A 17,841-nucleotide genomic window follows, 5' to 3' on the forward strand; every position below is an offset into this window, starting at 1 on the left:
CCTGTGATAGCACCAAGCTAAGAAAAGGCACATGAAAAGGGAGAATAATGTTTGAAACAGAATGTAATATAGGATGGTGCAACATTAAATCATACAAAATGACAAAGCATCCAGATGACAAACAAGCACTTACATAGAGTTTGATGCACTGCACACCATGTGAAACAGACAAGCTGCAAGGCAGGTTATGAAAGCATTCATCTAAAAAAACAACAGCAAAAATAATACAAACACTCTGCCCAGTTCTGTTATGGAATTTTCAGCCAGATCAGTTCTGAACATTTGGAAACTCCTAGTTCTTTCCTAGAACACACCAATAACATTTAAGAATTGCACATTAAAAAGCTGCTATCTTACCATTTTAGACAATTAAATGTTTGAACTTCATCAGCTCTTAACTATTACACTTGACTTTCTTTTTAGTACAAGCCACGACCTGGTTCCTGCACTGAATCCGCAAAACGTTGTTTAAAAGCCACTATGTGTTTGAAGGCTTCATTCTAAAAGTCCTACAATGTGCAGAGACTTATGGTGCGTTCCAAACGGGATATATCACCCTCCGAAGGGCACTTCGGAGTGAAAACAATCATGGCCGCCATATTGAAGGGTCGTTCCAAACCGAAGTGCTCAAAACTGGCCACTTCAAAGCACCCTTCGGGATGAAGGATTTCGAAGGGTACAACTGATGGACACTTCGGACTCCCATGATCCTTTGCGCAGATTCTTTGCATGATGACGGCGCCTCCGTGTGGGCACGTGATGATGACGCAGAAGGGCACTTCAAGAAACAGTTGTTTGGTCCCCTACACCCTTCAACCCTTCGAAGCTCTCACTCCGGAGGGTAAACCCTTTGAAGGGATTAGGCAAAATGCAAACAGCAAAATGAGCTAACTGAGAAAGGTGGTAAGTGATTAAGGTCCATTAGGGTTCAGGTGTTTGATGAATCGTTTAGGCTGACAGCAGAGGGGTATTGCACAAAAGCAATATAAGGGATTAAGCTGGGATTTTCCAGTTATCCTGGTTGAATTTAGCCCTGACTCAGTTGCATGAAAGCAGGCTAAATTAAGATAAATTATGTTGCTATTTTCTTAATTCTACTTTTGAGCAATGCCCCTCAGGGGTGTAGTTTGCTAAACAACACTCGCAAGTGCAACCCCCACCAAGCCATCCCACATAAACTAAAAAGACTGATGAAAAGAGGAGAAAACATGATTTTGCACCAGCACTAACATATATTTAAATCTTTTTAAACTACTCATGACCACCTTTAGTAGAATTTGTCACATTTAATTGTAGGTTTATTTACTGTGGTAAATTTTGTTGTCTAACTTGTTGTAGAATTTATCATTTTCAATCTGTTAAGGGAATAGATTTTCCCCAATACATTTATATTACAACTGTGGTATTAAAGATATTAAAACTATTTAAGCATCAAAACATATCAGAATTGTTGATTACACTTGAATTAAAGTGTTACTTTTAAATGTATATTAAGCTAATATTGTACACATGAATTAAAAATACATAAAATATGCTGTATTTAGAACCGTATTAATTCAAAAATACAGTGGTTGTGTATTGTATTTTACAAAATTGAAAAAAGATTTAAATTAATCTGAAAATATTAACCCATGTATGAGTTAAAAATAAGCAAGTATTTCTATAACTAGCATCAACTTGTTTAAATATGCTGGGTTTAATGAACATCAGGGACATGCAAAGATTTTCTTGGGGGCAGGGGCTCAAATGTAAAAAAAAGAGGCATCTATATACGGAGTAATTCCATTTTAACAATTGCTATAGTACAATTATATATATTATATATATGCATAATTATAAAAATAAAGTCCTTCACATGTTCTTGAAATGGAACTGCTTACACTTCAGACAGTGGCTACATAGTTGTCAACCGATTTATAAAAAAGCCCAGGAAGATACCTCTTCACTTCCCAGCCCAATAAAATTTGAGCTTGTTTAAGACTCACACATTCTTTAGTAATGCATTCGTTTTATTAACAAGGTTTGGGAGGAGCACGATCAGATAATCAATTCCGCACAGGTGGAACTCATTCTGATAATTGGCTCAATTATCTGTATAAATGCTGATAGTGTCTCAATACACCATCAACAAAATTGTGAAACTGGCTCAATAGTGTATATAACAGAATCAGAAGAGCTGTATTACCAAGTATGTTTACACACACAAGGAATTTGACTTGATGACAGGAGCTTCCAGTGTAGAAGAAAGTACAAACATAGTGCAGACATACATAGGAATAACACAGTAGGGATGCAATATAACAATAATACAAAAAAACAAAACATTAAATAATGTACTACATACAAAAATAGAAGTATAGGAAAAAATGTAATTGTTTAGATAGATGTACAGATATTTTATTAGTGTGCAGATGTTATTTACAGTTTAATATAAATATGTCAGATAACTATGTTAGTTGTGATGTACTATGATACATGTTGTATAATAATTATAATTATAATTCAAATGCATTTTGCTTTAGACCACAATATTATTGTGGATGATTGTTGAGAGAGGGGCACTTTTGGTTAATTTTGGAAAAAAGGGCAGGGGCTTGAGCCCCCAAAGCACCCCCCTCTGCACATGATGGACAACCCAATATGCTAGGTTAAAGTAAGCCACAGTTGGGTTTGTCCATATTTGACCCATCTGTGGGTTGCAAAACAACCCAAATTGGGTTCCTTTCAACTCAGCGATTTTGATATGTGTATGGCTTAAGCAGTGGAGTGGTTGCATCTGCAAACGGTATTGAGTTCAGTGTGAGTGGGATGACGGTCTTAAATGGATAGTTCACTGAAAAATGAAAATTCTGTCATTATTTGCTCACCCTGAAGTCGTTCGAAAGTTGTTGAACACAAAGCAAGACATTTTTAAATATGTGAGTAACTAAACAGTTGCTGGTTCCATTAATGGAAGTCAATGGGGACCAGCAACTAACTCTTTAAAGTAGGCTATTGATGATTTGTTTGGCACAGTGATGATGGTGACAATTTTGAAGCACGCTGGGACCAAAGTCTATGCTAGCAATATCTGTGAAAAAAGTCCATAAGGGGTTGAGCTGAGGGGCTGGGTTGAGCATTCTTTCAGCCGGGCAAGAATGTCCTAAGTATGCCCTAATTCTTAATTAGATGGTTCGCTTGTGTTTGATCAGGCTTAGAGCTGAACTTTGCAAGGAGGTAGTTCTCCAGGAACAGAATTGGGAACCCCTGGCCCAGCATTCCACTTTGCTTTTAGATACTCACCCTGGAACTTCCCTAAGCACTTCCCCTTGGGGGAATCCCCGCTGCCATTTTGAAGCATTTTACACTTCATGAAGTGGACCAGGGAAGTTTGTATGGACAGACCCTCAACCCCTCGATTTTGACTGAGGGAGCAAGTCTACTTCATATGTACGCTTCAGGCAGCTCCATAAAAGACAATGCAACACGATTGTGACGTTACCGCAGATCGAGTTTAATTTACCCCCACCCCAAACAACTCTATGATATAGTAACTGTTATTATTATTATTATTATTATTTAAAACAACTCAAGCACACCATGTATATACAGAATACTGCATTAAACAAATTTGTGAGGGAAAAAATGTAAATAATAAATCAACACCATAGCAGATTCCAAGTGATCAAGGGCTTAGGCCGGCCGCATATCACGTTGTTTATTACTTATCAGAGCTGTTGAAACTGGAGATTCACACTAAATAAATCCGAATAATCCTGTAAAGTCCACTCAGTTGGACCAGCGAAGGTATCCAATGGTGGCTGAATGTTTCCTGTGCCTTCTGTCTTTCGGTGCGTAAATTTTAATTTCTATTCAATTCTAATCTGACTCCATTTTATTATGACCTCAAATTTAGGTTGAAATGTAAATTGGTGACTGACACTTGATTATTCTAGTTAACTCTTTATTCTTATTGTACTTGTTCATTTGGATTCCTATAGCACTTTGTGTCTCGTGCCAGATCTCGTATATGGATCTCATACTCACAAACTCGTCAGTCTTGGTCATTAGACAGAGGTGATTGACAAATATTCTAGACGGCTGTACTTGCTCATTCTAGAATATATTATTTAGTCCCCATAGATCTGAGCGCACTTAATCATAAGACTATATCTAACCAGAGGTCATGACCATTTCCATAGTACCAAGCTGACCATCTTAACATCCTCTAATGGTAACTTTATATAATCATGCCGTGATTTTTCACGTACACTTAGTTAGAATAAATAATCAGATGTTGAGACTCACCCCTATTTAGACTGGTCTAACAACACCTTGTTCTAAACGGAAAAATCATTAAAAACGTTTCTAAATGGAAAAAAAACATTATTACCCTCTACAGTCTAAGTATACATGACTAATGCCAATGAACATCAGTTTGTGTGCTCCTCGGCTCCAACTATCTGGTCTAACAACACCTTGTTCTAAACGGAAAAATCATTAAAAACGTTTCTAAATGGAAAAAAACATTATTACCCTCTACAGTCTAAGTATACATGACTAATGCCAATGAACATCAGTTTGTGTGCTCCTCGGCTCCAACTAAGCTGCATTTCAGTCCGTTACTAACCTCAGCGTAGATTTGCAGTGTTATGGACTTAACGTAATTTACTAGAGTCAATGATCACAGAGTAAAGGTGGGCATACACGGTGCGATTCTGAAGATCGGAACGTCGTGAGCTCTGGCACATGTCACGATTGAGTTTATCCGAAAATGGTACGGAGGCAGTCACACACGACACGAATTTACTACGATTTTACAAACTCTGATGTAAGCATTACGTTTCATATCAAATCAAATGAATACAAGACATCAAACTCTCAAAGACAAATCTAAGAGTAAAGAATGCATACCTGACTTCAGAAAGATACATAGTATGGAGTGTATGGACACACTTCAAACTACGGGCTCATCTGGCTACAGAAGAACCCTGATCTTCTTGCAACATTTCCTTATACTCAGATCAATAACATTTTGGGATTTGCATTGATCAAGTCCTAGACGTGGAGAGTTTACACCTTTTGGGGACTGATGGTAATTTGCATGAAAGACAATGGAAAAGGACACACCCTATACAGTAAGCAGCATATTTCTAAACTCTTAGGATCTTTATTACCTTTAAGTCTACTGCTTGTAAGATTGAGACCAGTCGACTTGAGACATTTCAAATGATACTAAACATGACTGTGAATATCACTTGCTTTCATACAGAACATCATATTTTGCTATTGACCATTCTGAGTGAGCAGAGTGAAGGAAAGGATGGGTGAAGGGAAGGAAGTGGGGGGAAAGGAACAAATGTATAGGTGAGAAAGAAGCTTTCCAGCATCATCTCTCAGTGAGATCTCTCCAGGTTGTGCCTACTGGAGGGAATGGTAGTGTCACATGCTGTTGTGGTTCTTTGAGTTCTTTTTCTTTACCTGTTTTTAGTCCCTGTGTCCTTAGTTGCTTAAGTTGCTGATTTGTTAATTGATAGTATAGTCACACACAGCAGACAAAATAACAGAACATAATATATTTATTGGTGCAAAGTCGTGGCCTAATGGTTAGAGAGTCGGATTCATAACCCAAAGGTTGTGGGTTCGAGTCTCGTACCGGCAGGGATTGTAGGTGGGGGGAGTGAATGTATAGCGCTCTCTCCACCTTCAATACCACAACTGAGGTGCCCTTGAGCAAGGCACCGAATCCCCAACTGCTCCCCGGGCGCCGCAACATAAATGGCTGCCCACTGCTCCGGGTGTGTGTTCACGGTGTGTGTGTGTTCACTGCTGTGTGTGTGCACTTAGGATGGGTTAAATGCAGAGCACTAATTCCTAGTATGGGTAACCATACTTGGCCACATGTCACGTCACTTTCACTTTTCACTTTCAAAGCAGCCTTGGATGTGCTCGGCCGTGAAGTTTACAGGTACTGCACCCCCATGATCTTTGCCTTTATTATGATGTTTTGTTATTGCATGCAAACTATGTTGGGGGTAAGAAACACTATTTTTTCCCACAGCTTCTCCAATGTAAACAAAAAATCCAGTAAGTCAAGCCATTCTAGATGTGACACAGATAACGTAGGTGAAGGAAACTAAAGCAACTTTCCATTAAATGTGACAATGCAACATAATTAGTTACGTTTTTATAAAGATAAAATATTGTAACATGCACTACAAGAAATCTGGAAATATTCTGCCAAGACATTGGGTCTGATTTACTAATTTCGTGAATGATTTCATATTTGTATGCATCAGAACTTCTCATGAAAAAATTCAGCATAATTCACAACATGTGCGTATGCACATGAAACTGTTCTTAACCTCATTCAGTTGGAGTATTCTAAATGAGCGGCCACGTGCCCAATTTCGAACGGAGATTTCACTTACAAATTAGTGCTTAAACACAATTGAATGTGCGTACACACGTGAATAAGACCCATTATCCATTAACCCATAACATTTCCTTTAACCCTTAAACATAACACAATGCAATTCGGAATTCAAAAGATATGTAAAATACCTGTAATTATTTCATATTAAAACTGTACCTTACAGACATTTCCCCAGAACTGTTCAGCAGAACTTTGCATTCAAGTGTATCTTTCTAAAGTCAAAAGGAGAGTTTGTCTATCAAATCACCCTCACATTCTATGGGGGGCAGGAAATGCAGCCTGATGCTATAGGAACACTTGTCTGGTAGGCCCCTAGCTCTCATGAACAGCTATATCTGCTAATGGTCTAAAAAGATGAAAAGAGGATAAAAATGATTGAATAACATAGGCAGTGTATCAATCTTGTCCCTCCTTGGCAACAGAAACCGTACAGGTGGGAAAAGGAAAATAAACCATTAGACTATAATTACCAAAAACACACTCCTGATAAAACGTTTTAAAACGCAGCTGTTTGAGATAGAAAAATGAATCCAACATAGATCATGTTAGACCTTTAATGCAATATTAATGTCAATTAAATTCAAGTAACAAACAAATCAAAACTTTTATGGAAAAACAAAGAAAAATAAAATACTTAAAATATGTTGGTTGGACAAGCATGCACACCACTCATTTGTTTGAAACATCTTTTGCTTTTACAGCAGCCAGTATTTTTGAATAAGAGTCTATCGACTTCTTGATTCCTCCATTTTCCCTCCTCCCATTTTTCACTCATCCTTGCAAAAGAGTTCCAGATTGATCATTTTGCAGGTGGGTACTGTGGTGTTTGGGTGACGAGCAGTCTTTTGGCCCAACAAATGGCCCAAATGTTCAGACGTTCATTGAACCATAAAACATTTTGCCATTCAGTTCAGGTGTTTTTTTAGGGAGTAATGGCTTCTGACTAGCCATCCTACCACATGGTCCAGACAGATGAAGAATTCAGGATATTGACTTGTTCCCATATTGTTTCATGTTCCCTTTAAAGTTACTGTAAGTCTCTTTTGGCAGGTGCCTTGTTTTATTGGAATGTCATTGTTGTGCCCACACCACAGTGCGTGTTTGTGCATTTCCTTGGACCGTCTACTCTAGTTGATGATGGCCTTCACGGCACAGCCATGGCACATCTAATGTTTTGGAAATACAGATAGGTACTTCTTCACAATGACATCCCAACACATCCAATTCAGGACTAATCAGCATTACTTAAATGATGACCGGAGGATTAAAATTAAATTTGCTGGAAGAGTTTGAATGTACTTTGTTCCATATAGAGTACCATGCCTCATTATAAAATTACATGATTTTATTATTGTATTTTTTACATCTCAAAGCTGCAATTTTAACAGGGTTGTGTAGACTTTTTACACACCACTGTATCTAATGCTTTGTTACAGTCAAATAGGTTATTTTTTGACTTTCAGGAAAGATTAGAGATGCTGAAATCTTTCCAAAGGCAGTTTAAATACGGGAGGAAAATGTGTCATTCTGCTCCATGAGGCAGGCATTTGTGGGCAGATGTGTTTTGCAGCGGTCACAGCAGCTTGCGTACCGTGTCTTTTCCGCCATCTGCTTTTTGGAGTTTTGTTGAGATGTCATACTGCCCTTCCCTTTTTTGTTTGTCGAAGATCACTAGAACCTGTGGTTCACCAATGAACGAAAACTGCTGAAGATCCTTCCTGAAAACAAGGTTAAAATAATCAATGGGTCCTTGAGTTTCCACCGCATAACGTTTCAAACATGTAATCATGGTATTTAGGCTAAATACCCTGCCTCTTGTTTTCACAAAACAAATGCATTGTTCAAAGAAAGCAAATTAGTCTTTAGCATCACATAAAATCCCAAATATATATATATATATATATATATACAGTATATACACACACTAATACACATAGAAGTTGCAACTATGTAATGGAGATCGCTAATGCTCCTCTCAAAAGTACAAATTAAAAAAATATTTCTGAACTAGGTTTTGCTATAACCAATTCACAAAACTTTTATTTTCATCCCACTTGGCAGTTGCAAATGTAATGAAAAGATCTGGAGAAAGGTATCAGTCTGAGTAACAGTTTTCAGTAACACTTTATTTTAAGGTGTCCTTGTTACACATGTTACATGTACTTACTATTGTAATAACAATTATGCATAATTACAAGCAAGTAACCCTAAGCCAAATCCTAACCCTAACCATATAGTAAGCACATGTAGTCAATTAATATTACTCAGTACTTAAATGTATAATTACACTGCAACAAGGACACTAAAATAGAGTGTAACCCAGTTTTCTCTTTCAAATGTAGTTAATATACTGAAGTTTAAGTTTCTCAAGTACAGTAACAAAGAAGTCACTGTAATATTAAACATATCTAGAAACATTTTATTAACATTTAGTTTTATTGGAAGTGTGAAATTCTCAATTGAAATTCATTTTGCTTAAATAAATGTGTTCTCCATTCATTAAAAAAAAATAAAAATAAATAATTAAGTTGGATATCAGGAATAGAAGTTTGAATGCAAAAGCCCAAAACCATAAATTATTCCTCAGCATAAAGAGATGATATAACTTGAGTTGAATGAAACACTTGAACCCAAGTAATATGATACACCTTTATTTATTTTTTTATAAAGCATGCATAAAAAGTAATGGCTAAAACAAGCATTTATGGATTAGTTAAATTAGGCACGAACCAAAAGGCACAAGTGTTTTGACAAAAACAGTCACAAGTCGGTGCAAAGAAAGTAGTAAATAAGTTGAAGAAACCAAACCCCTTGTGCATATACTGTACTAATACTCTTGACATGGGATTCCTGCGGGAGGAAAAAAAAAAAAAGCCCGACTACAGACAAGTGCTACCGAATGACATTCAAAACAAGCACCAGTTACATCGGACAAATCATTGAGAGATTACTTCAAAAACCAACTTTGCTCTTAAAATTACTCAAACTAAGAATGCTTAACAAGATTTCAATTCAACTTAAGCTCCCGTCTACACTCGGTTGATGACTCAATACCTTTAAGGAACTACAGTACAAATTAAAAAGCTTAGTTTCATCCTGAAGTGCAAAATTGATGATAGTCTTAAACGTAGAGTCCAAATCAAGTGCACAAACATGGGTTTCAAAAACACCCCACCAGACAACAAAATTAGCTTATACACACCAAACAGTGAGCTTAAGTTGTATAAAAGGTAATACATTTATTAAAAGTAGTGTTGGACGCTATTAAGACGAATGCATACATAAGAAGAAGAAGAAGTTTTATTTATATAGTGCCTTTCCATAGCTCAAGGTCACTTTACATAGTGCTAAACAAAACATTTGCACACCCATATACACAATACAAACACATAAGGCCACATATAGCCATATTATCCAAAATACATATTAAAAAGATACGTTTTTAGCTTAGTCTTGAATGTAGACAAAGATGGTATATTACGAAGTGTAAGGGGTAGCGAATTCCATAATTTCAGAGCATTAACACTAAATTACCTACCACCTACAGTGGACAGCCGAAAACGAGGAATGGACAAAAGACCAAGCTCAGATGATCTGAGAGACCGGGCAGGAGAATAGGAGTACAGTAGGTCAGACAGGTATGGAGGCGCAAGACTATTTAATGCCTTAAATGTTAGAAGTAATATCTTAAAGTGAATACGTGATGCCACAGGTAGCCAGTGAAGAACATGCAGTACAGGAGTAATGTGAGCAGAACGCCTGGTGGAGCTGAGAACTCTTGCTGCTGAGTTTTGAACATACTGTAACCTTGCAATAAGTTTTTTAGGCAGACCAAGAAATAGAGCATTGCAATAATCCAGACGTGAAAAGTGTTGCGTTTATAATTTTGTTCAGTGTATCAAGCAGCAAAAAAACGTTTTCAACACTGATAATTCTAAGAAAAGTTTCTTGAGCAGCCAATCAGCATATTAGAACGATTTCTGAAGGGTCATGTGACACTGAAGACTGGAGTAATGATGCTTGCATAGCAGGAATAAATTACATTTCAAAATATATAATAAATAAATAAATAGTCACTTAATACTGTAATAATATTTCACAATATTAGTTTTTACTGTATTTTTATTTAAATTGTATTCAAAAAGGCTTGAGCATAAAAGACTACTTTCAAAAACATAAAAAAATGTTAGATTCATCTGTTGTGTGGTAGTGTGTGTGTGTGTGTGTGTGTGTGTATACACAGCATACATAAAAGTGTATGGTAGATTAAAATGGTACTATATATATGTACATATAATCACAAACATTTTCATATACGGTACTTAAACAGAAATCAGTTGGAGACATTTTGTTATTAAACAGCAAACATTTATTATTTGAAATTTAATAACTAAATTTAAAACAAATCATCATGTTTTACAATTTAAAAACAAATTATCTTAAATACTACTGAATTATCTAACATTGAATATAATGACATATAACAGAAGCTTCATATAAAACATCAGCAGTCTGTATGATTTCAATTGTTTTAAACTAAGAGTTTGGGATAAAAAAAAAATACATATCCTAAGAACTTATATTATCCTCACAGATAGCAACTTGTGCTTTTAAAAATATATAAATAGAAATACAATTGGTAGAAAAAGGAACAGCTATGTGTCATAAACTTCTTATTTTTCCATGTAACAAGATTAACAAGTGATAAAATCAATATTTACAGAAACCATCAGTCATGATCAAACGCAAATCAAAGCGTACATCATTTACAAGTGCAATAAATTAAATCAGCTCATAAGAGTGCACAAAGCATTTCCACAGCCAACACAAACTGGACAAGAGAAGTACTGTGATAACAGATAAAGTGGATGTGGCCGCTGATGAAGCTGCTGGAGTTGCTGCTGTTTGTACCACCTGTGACGTCACAACTCTGCCATTCGACGGCTGAACTCCTCTGAAGTTGTTGGTGTTCAGAACTGAAGCACTTGCATCTTTGAAAAAGACAGTAGTGCTGAAGCGGTTGATCTGTTTAGAGGAATAAAGTAAATAGTGACTTTTAACTCAGAATATGAAGAACATTGAATCAAGAATATGATTTTCATGAATTACTGTACCAAAGAGTTCCTTTAACCTACCAAGTCATGACTGACGTTGACGGGCTCTTGAAACACAGTCCAAATCACAGCTTCATTACAGCTGGGTGTTGTTAGGGAGCCTTGATAACGGTAATATTTAGTCCTGTCCACACCTTCAATCAGACTGTTCAGTGTTGTTTGATTCATGATGTCTGAGGTTTGATCACCTAAATATACAAAAAAGTCAATAGGGTGTAATGAAACTACTTGGCTCTCTTTAGTTTTGTGTTTAATTTGTTGTTAAATTATATTGGTGAAGAGAGATTAACCAAATATACCAATGTTAAAGGCTTCACTCAAAAATTCAAAACTCACCAATGTTCCAGTGTTGTTTTTGTCAATACAATGAAAGTCAGTGTGGACCAGTGTTGTTTTGGACCCCACTGACTTTCACTATATGGACAAATAGTTGAAACATTCTTGAAAATATCTTTGGAATGACATGAGGCTGAATAAATGATGATTTTGGGTGAACTACCCTTTTAAGCAATCATTCAGAGCTGCAGGCTCAAAAAAAAGAAAACTGACAAAATAATTTCTTCACCTGAATTGCGGATGCTTGTCAAATAGGATGTTAGGATATCCCAGGTTTTTGTTTTGTTCGCTTCATTGGTTCCCTGTTGGTTAAATAAAAATAAAAATAATAAAATAAATAAAAAGCATAATGCATACATACGCATGTGCACACACAACCAAGCCATGAACATACTTTAAGGTTTGCGTTTCTTTCAGGATCTAATAAATGTCATGCTCACCTCAATGAAGAAACCAAGAACTGCCAATGCTGTGCTGTCTTTGGCAGCTAAAGCAGCTGACACACTCCCGTTGTATTTTGAATGGACATTTACAATGTGCAGCTATGAGACATGAAAGAACACATACAGTGAATGAACACATAAACTCTTAAAAATAAAGGTTTTTATTGACATCAATGAACCTTTAACATCCATGGAACCTTCCCTTTGTAGTGGAAAAAAGTTCTTTAGATTTTTAAAATGTTCTTTAGACTAAGAAAAAAAGGATGTTTGTGGAACCAAAAATGATTCTTCTACTGCATCATAATATTTGAAATAAAGCAGTGCATTTGCAGGGAAAATTCAATCATGCATACCTCCATTGGGTATTGTTTGCCATCCACGGTGTGTTCGGAGCCAGGCGAGGAGCTGCCGTTACCCCAGTGGAGATGGAATTGTTTAGTGTTGTAAAGACCTGGAAGATCACCTCCTTGTACTGTCATTTTCTCATCATCCAGGTTAACCACCACTGTGAAGACAATGGACATATTATGCCAAATTTAGAAGAAGCGCTTTCTCAGTCTCTTTACATAGACTGTGCAGAATGCTGTGCAGAAATAGCATTTACACTGCAAATACAATGGTGTACTTTAATACTAGGTGCAGAGGTGGGTTAGAGCAGGCTTAATTTAGTCTGGCTTTTATGCAACATTGCATCTTCACATTGAGTTTTAAGCAGGCACAGAGCAGCCTTAACTCGGCTGTTTAAAGAAGCCTTTAGATACAAGGTCCAGGATATAATATACACTGATACTGAGCATCACAGATGATTAATCTGCACTCCATTACTGTACCCCTACTTTTTCCATTATATATTCAGTGAGTCTCAAAGAGGCATCAAATAACATTTATCCTTCTGTTGTCTAACAGTATATCAACTATACATCTATTTGCTAGCTCGCAATTTTGTACTTCTTTGTGCAACCTTTTTAAAGTGATACTTCTCATTTTAACTCTTCCTGAGGATTGGTTTTGTTAGTAGGTATTCCTCATAGAAGTCACTGAATAAGTGACTGCTAAATGATTTTAGCAACTATATTTTATAAAGACAAACAGATCCTGAGAAACAATCAAGGTTATTCTGCAAAATGTGCATTGAAATAAATGCAAGTAGTATCAGCAAATTAAGGTTCCCAGTGTGCAGTGATCCTTACCGGAGTCGCCAGAGTTTATGATTGAAAGGAAGGTGGAGTTGTCATCAAAACCAGTCAAGTTAAAGGAAGTCAGGTTAGGATTGCCCTGAACACTTGCAGTCACAATATTAATGGGAGATTGCTTGGATCCATTGCAAAATTGTGGGGCAATCTTTGGCCAGGTGGTAAAATCTATTACAAATAGATGAAAAAATAAAAAATAACTTCAGAACAAGTTTTTAATATTTTAACATTTAAAATGTATAATAAATTGTATATCAAGTTTTATGTCGATGTGGAGTATTTTAGGGTGCACAAAATAATAAATAAAATCAATGAATTAATCACACTTACTGCATGCTGCCTTGTGATAGCACCAATCTGTTTACAGAGAAACGACAATATTAATAAATATAAACCAATGAAACTTCCTATCAAAAGAGCCTTTAGTGCCTTCTTTAACAGAATCATGCAAAATAAAACTACATATTCACTGAGTAAATTAAGTTCAACTTCAGTTATTCTCACCCACTGAAGTGTCCGCACTGTGGACGGTGGGACACAGAAGAGCAGCAAAAATGACCAGCAAGACAATCATCTACATTAAACCAAAAATAAATAAATACAATTAAATAAAAAATCATTAAACCAGAAAACAATACTGCTAGCAGAATTTGATTTGATCATACAAGTGTGCATAATTCATTTAATTTAACAAGAGAAATGTGATCAATCACAACTCTGGTCTCACCTCTCTGACTTGATTCACCTGTCTGTCTGTAAGCAGGAATATGATGGGTTATTGGCTTCATTCCCGCCTTTAGTACTCTTCACTGTTCACCTGTAATGGGTGTGTCACTTTCATCAGCTCATCTGCTGACGACAAACGACATTCCTATAGAACGCTCACATGTCACATTGTTAGGCTTCGTTTATCTTCAGAGATTTCTTTCATAGCAGTCGCTTTGATTTAATCTTATCGCATTTTTACCTCTCAGCATCACATCGGTCAGGTTCTCTAAAACTCTCGTGATGGAGGGTGAAGACGAAGTTCACTACACCGCGCTTTCCCTTACCTGCCTTTAAAATGAGTCGAAATAACTTTATTAGCCGCCGACTTTCAAATGTTTCCAAAATAAATTCAATAAATAGCACCAGTTTAAGTTCATTTCTGGGTGCTTTTAAAAGCAAGGATTCGTTAGTAGTGGAACAACCCCAAAAGAACCAAACCATTTAGTGATTTGGTAATTCGATTTAATTAGATATAGGCTAATTCTAAATTTAACTGCCAGTATCGTTATAAAAATGTTATCGTTTTTGATGATGTCGTTCCAAACACAATCGTTCTTCCGTAGCATGCAAAGGTGGAATAATATAAACAGAAACCATTAGCCTGCATTGTTGCTGTCAATCATCCTCATTCTTCTTTAGAGGTTATTTTAAAGGGCGTTCACAATATCACGCAAGTTCAGATGGCATCAGTCGATTTATAGACTGTCCTGTTTGATTTTGTATCATTGTTTGCTTACTTCTTACATTAAAAAAGTTCATTTTTTTATATTTCTTTATTTGAACTTATTGCAGTTGTTTTTGGTCCACCAAAGAAGTCACTATATCCAACCCGATCGCATGAGAAAACGTCATTATTTTACGAGGTGGCATGCGCTTTTTAGGGGAAAAATAAATCAATAAAATAAAAATGTATAAGCATGAAGGACCACCTAAACGTTAGTGGGACGTAAATAGATCGTACAAATTCATGCGAATCAGCTAATCCGTACCTGAGGAGTAGACGGACATAGAGGGAGACAGTAACAATGGTCAAAGCTATTTTAAGTAAGTAAGGCTAATCAGTGTACTTTGGGTAGGCTATACATTAGCATAAACTACATTAAGCTACACTTAAGTTACCACTTATGGCTTTTGTATGAGCTATGAGATACATAATAACCTACATAACATAAGTAGGGGAGCGCGGGGCACAAAGGAACATGGGGTTAGTTTTGAATATTTCCGCACATGCTAGCATAACAAAATTTACAGTATTTATTAGTTAGCATATCAACATTATATAGAAAAGTGCGCCAAAATTAAAAAAATCTTTTGAAGATATCGCTGAACATTTATTTTTCCATAGTAAAATTAAAATTCTGGCTTAATTATTCATTTAAAATTAGACTAATTTATTTTAATCTCCAATCGGTTATTTATCAGTTCAGATCGTTTTTTTAATGCTTTGGTAGCTAACTAGCGCAGATGGGGTATGTTGTAACACTGCGTTACAATGTGCTATTCTATGACATTAGCGATGTAATTTTACTTTAATGTAATATTACTTTCATGAATTTTAATGAGAAACAATGAGAAACAGGTGAATAAAGACTGACAGTCAATGTTTAATGTTTAGAAATTATTATTTCAAGAAATGTAAAGCATTTTTGCTCATTTATGTGGTCCGTCCCAAGCATGGTTGCAATGTGTTCATTGTCAAACTCCAAAATCAGATTATTTTTCATTCTTAAAAAACGCCATTCTTTTTTTTTTTATTAACAAAATATTTTAGTTTGTCTTTTATATTTTTTTCATTCGATCAGATAAGATTTTAAGCTGTCATATGGTCATGTTACAACGTGCCTCCCAGATGTTACAATGTACCCCACCTACGGGGCATGTTGTCACATTTCACTTCCAATTTTTGAGGGTAAATAAAGAAAAACGTATACACTGTAATTATGAAACAAAGCGACATGTGTGTACTAGACAAGTGTAAAATTACTGTGGATAAAAAAATATATATTCTGAACACGATGTGGATTTACACAAACTGATAAAGTCAAAAAGTGTTACTTTGTGCCCCGCTCTCCCCTAACCTTTACAAAAAGAGGTTTCATTTCTCAGGGAAATATCCACATAGTGTCATTATTAGCTGCTGTGTACACAATCCTTCAGCAGTAATTACAGTCGCTCATTTTAAGGATAGGCACACAATTCCACAACACAAACGTGCCCCACCTCAGCCAGATTAGATACATGTTAATATAATTGAAATTCTATTCATGTTCATGCTCATGCTGGGATGTTATTTGAAACTAATCTTCTGGAATGAATCATGACGCCATAAATGACAATCTCAGGCTCACCCATGGCATCCTGCCTCTGCAATTTCTTAATACACCATCCATCTGATTCTAAAGAGCAATGGACACCCATTCAAAAGATGTGTATGCTGATGTGTGTGTTTTTTTTATTTTATTTTTTTCAGTCAACATATAAACCACAAGGACATCATTAAGTTCTAGTAAACATTTTATCAGTGCCTGGCTCCTTTTAGAAGGCTCTTAAAATTCTAAATACATTATATGCTTAAACCATATTTGAATGCATTTCTTTAAAATGTCAGGATGAAGAGGAGATAAAAGTTTCTTTCAACAGGTGTAACACATGTGTTCAGCTCTGAGTTACTCTATCTATATCAGTTTGATCTGTTTTAGTCTCTGCCTTATCGACTACAGATTCGTCTGGTGGCTGAAAACTATTTCAAAACGTACATAATACCTTTGTAAGCTGCCTGTAAGCTATCTGCTGCACTGCCTCCGCTTACCTGACTTTTAGGCTACCTGTATTTTATTGTTACCTCTCAGGTTTTTCTGGTTAGCATTACCGCATTAGCCCTTCTGGCAGATGTTGTGACTCCCACCATCTGATTCTCTCTTTTTTTTCCGTCTATTGCGGCAAGCCTAATGTCTTTATGATTGATCTTTGTGGACTGTCCAGTTTTTTTCCCATTTTTGTCCATCTTTTCAAACTCTTGGTAAATACTAAACACTAATGTCCTACACTTATATGTGTGTGTGTGTGTGTGTGTGTGTGTGGAATATGCAGCCTATGCACCACTATACAAATGCTGAAATTTTATTATTTTATTATCATAAAAGTATCTTTGTTCCTAGATTAATTTCAAGTCTTCAGGTCTTTCAAGGACAAATTATTGTTTTGTGTAACAAAATTATTGTGGAATACGTGCAGACTGCCATCAGCTCTTGTTTGTTTCGTGACCCATTATGACTGATACTAAAGTTTGGGTTTATATTTTGAATGGGTTGCAACTGCTTTCATGGAGGTGTACTGTTTTCTGCAATTAAATCCTTCACTTTGGTCCTCACAGTCGTCCTTCAGAAGATATCAAGCGTAGCGTTAGTTCTGGCAGGTCACGTTAGTCAAGCTCGCATCAGCTGACTCTCAGCTGATCCCCATCAACCTATGGGAATACGACACCTATCTAAGCATTCATATATAAGGTCCCTCAGTATTATCAGCAGTTTTCGCATTGCTCAATAGCTAATTACCCTCCTCCATCCCCAACT

General features: G+C 36.2%; 1 protein-coding gene across 1 annotated transcript; it reads right to left on the reverse strand.

The window, feature by feature from the left end:
• Nucleotides 1–11,036: 11,036 nt before the first annotated feature.
• On the reverse strand, nucleotides 11,037–14,252 carry LOC107664606 (carbonic anhydrase 7-like). The gene is made up of 9 exons (XM_016455222.1): nucleotides 14,229–14,252; nucleotides 14,006–14,075; nucleotides 13,832–13,858; nucleotides 13,499–13,669; nucleotides 12,662–12,813; nucleotides 12,306–12,407; nucleotides 12,095–12,167; nucleotides 11,551–11,717; nucleotides 11,037–11,440 (listed from the first exon to the last, which is right to left on the reverse strand). Exons 2-9 carry the CDS (start codon nucleotides 14,073–14,075, stop codon nucleotides 11,198–11,200), a joined length of 1,005 nt encoding a protein of 334 aa, XP_016310708.1. The 5' UTR covers nucleotides 14,229–14,252; the 3' UTR covers nucleotides 11,037–11,197.
• Nucleotides 14,253–17,841: the final 3,589 nt, after the last annotated feature.

This window comes from Sinocyclocheilus anshuiensis, unplaced genomic scaffold, assembly GCF_001515605.1.
Source record: "Sinocyclocheilus anshuiensis isolate Anshui unplaced genomic scaffold, SAMN03320099.WGS_v1.1 scaffold287, whole genome shotgun sequence".
Lineage (NCBI taxonomy): Eukaryota > Metazoa > Chordata > Actinopteri > Cypriniformes > Cyprinidae > Sinocyclocheilus > Sinocyclocheilus anshuiensis.

Excerpts from the sequence above, each read along its gene's own strand:
- LOC107664606 (XM_016455222.1), bottom strand. The coding sequence starts at position 14,075 with ATGATTGTCTTGCTGGTCATTTTTGCTGCTCTTCTGTGTCCCACCGTC. Across the intron at positions 13,859-14,005 it reads CAGTGCGGACACTTCAGTGG|ATTGGTGCTATCACAAGGCA; the intron begins GTGAGAATAACT and ends CTCTGTAAACAG. Across the intron at positions 11,718-12,094 it reads GACAAGCATCCGCAATTCAG|GTGATCAAACCTCAGACATC; the intron begins GTGAAGAAATTA and ends TTGTATATTTAG.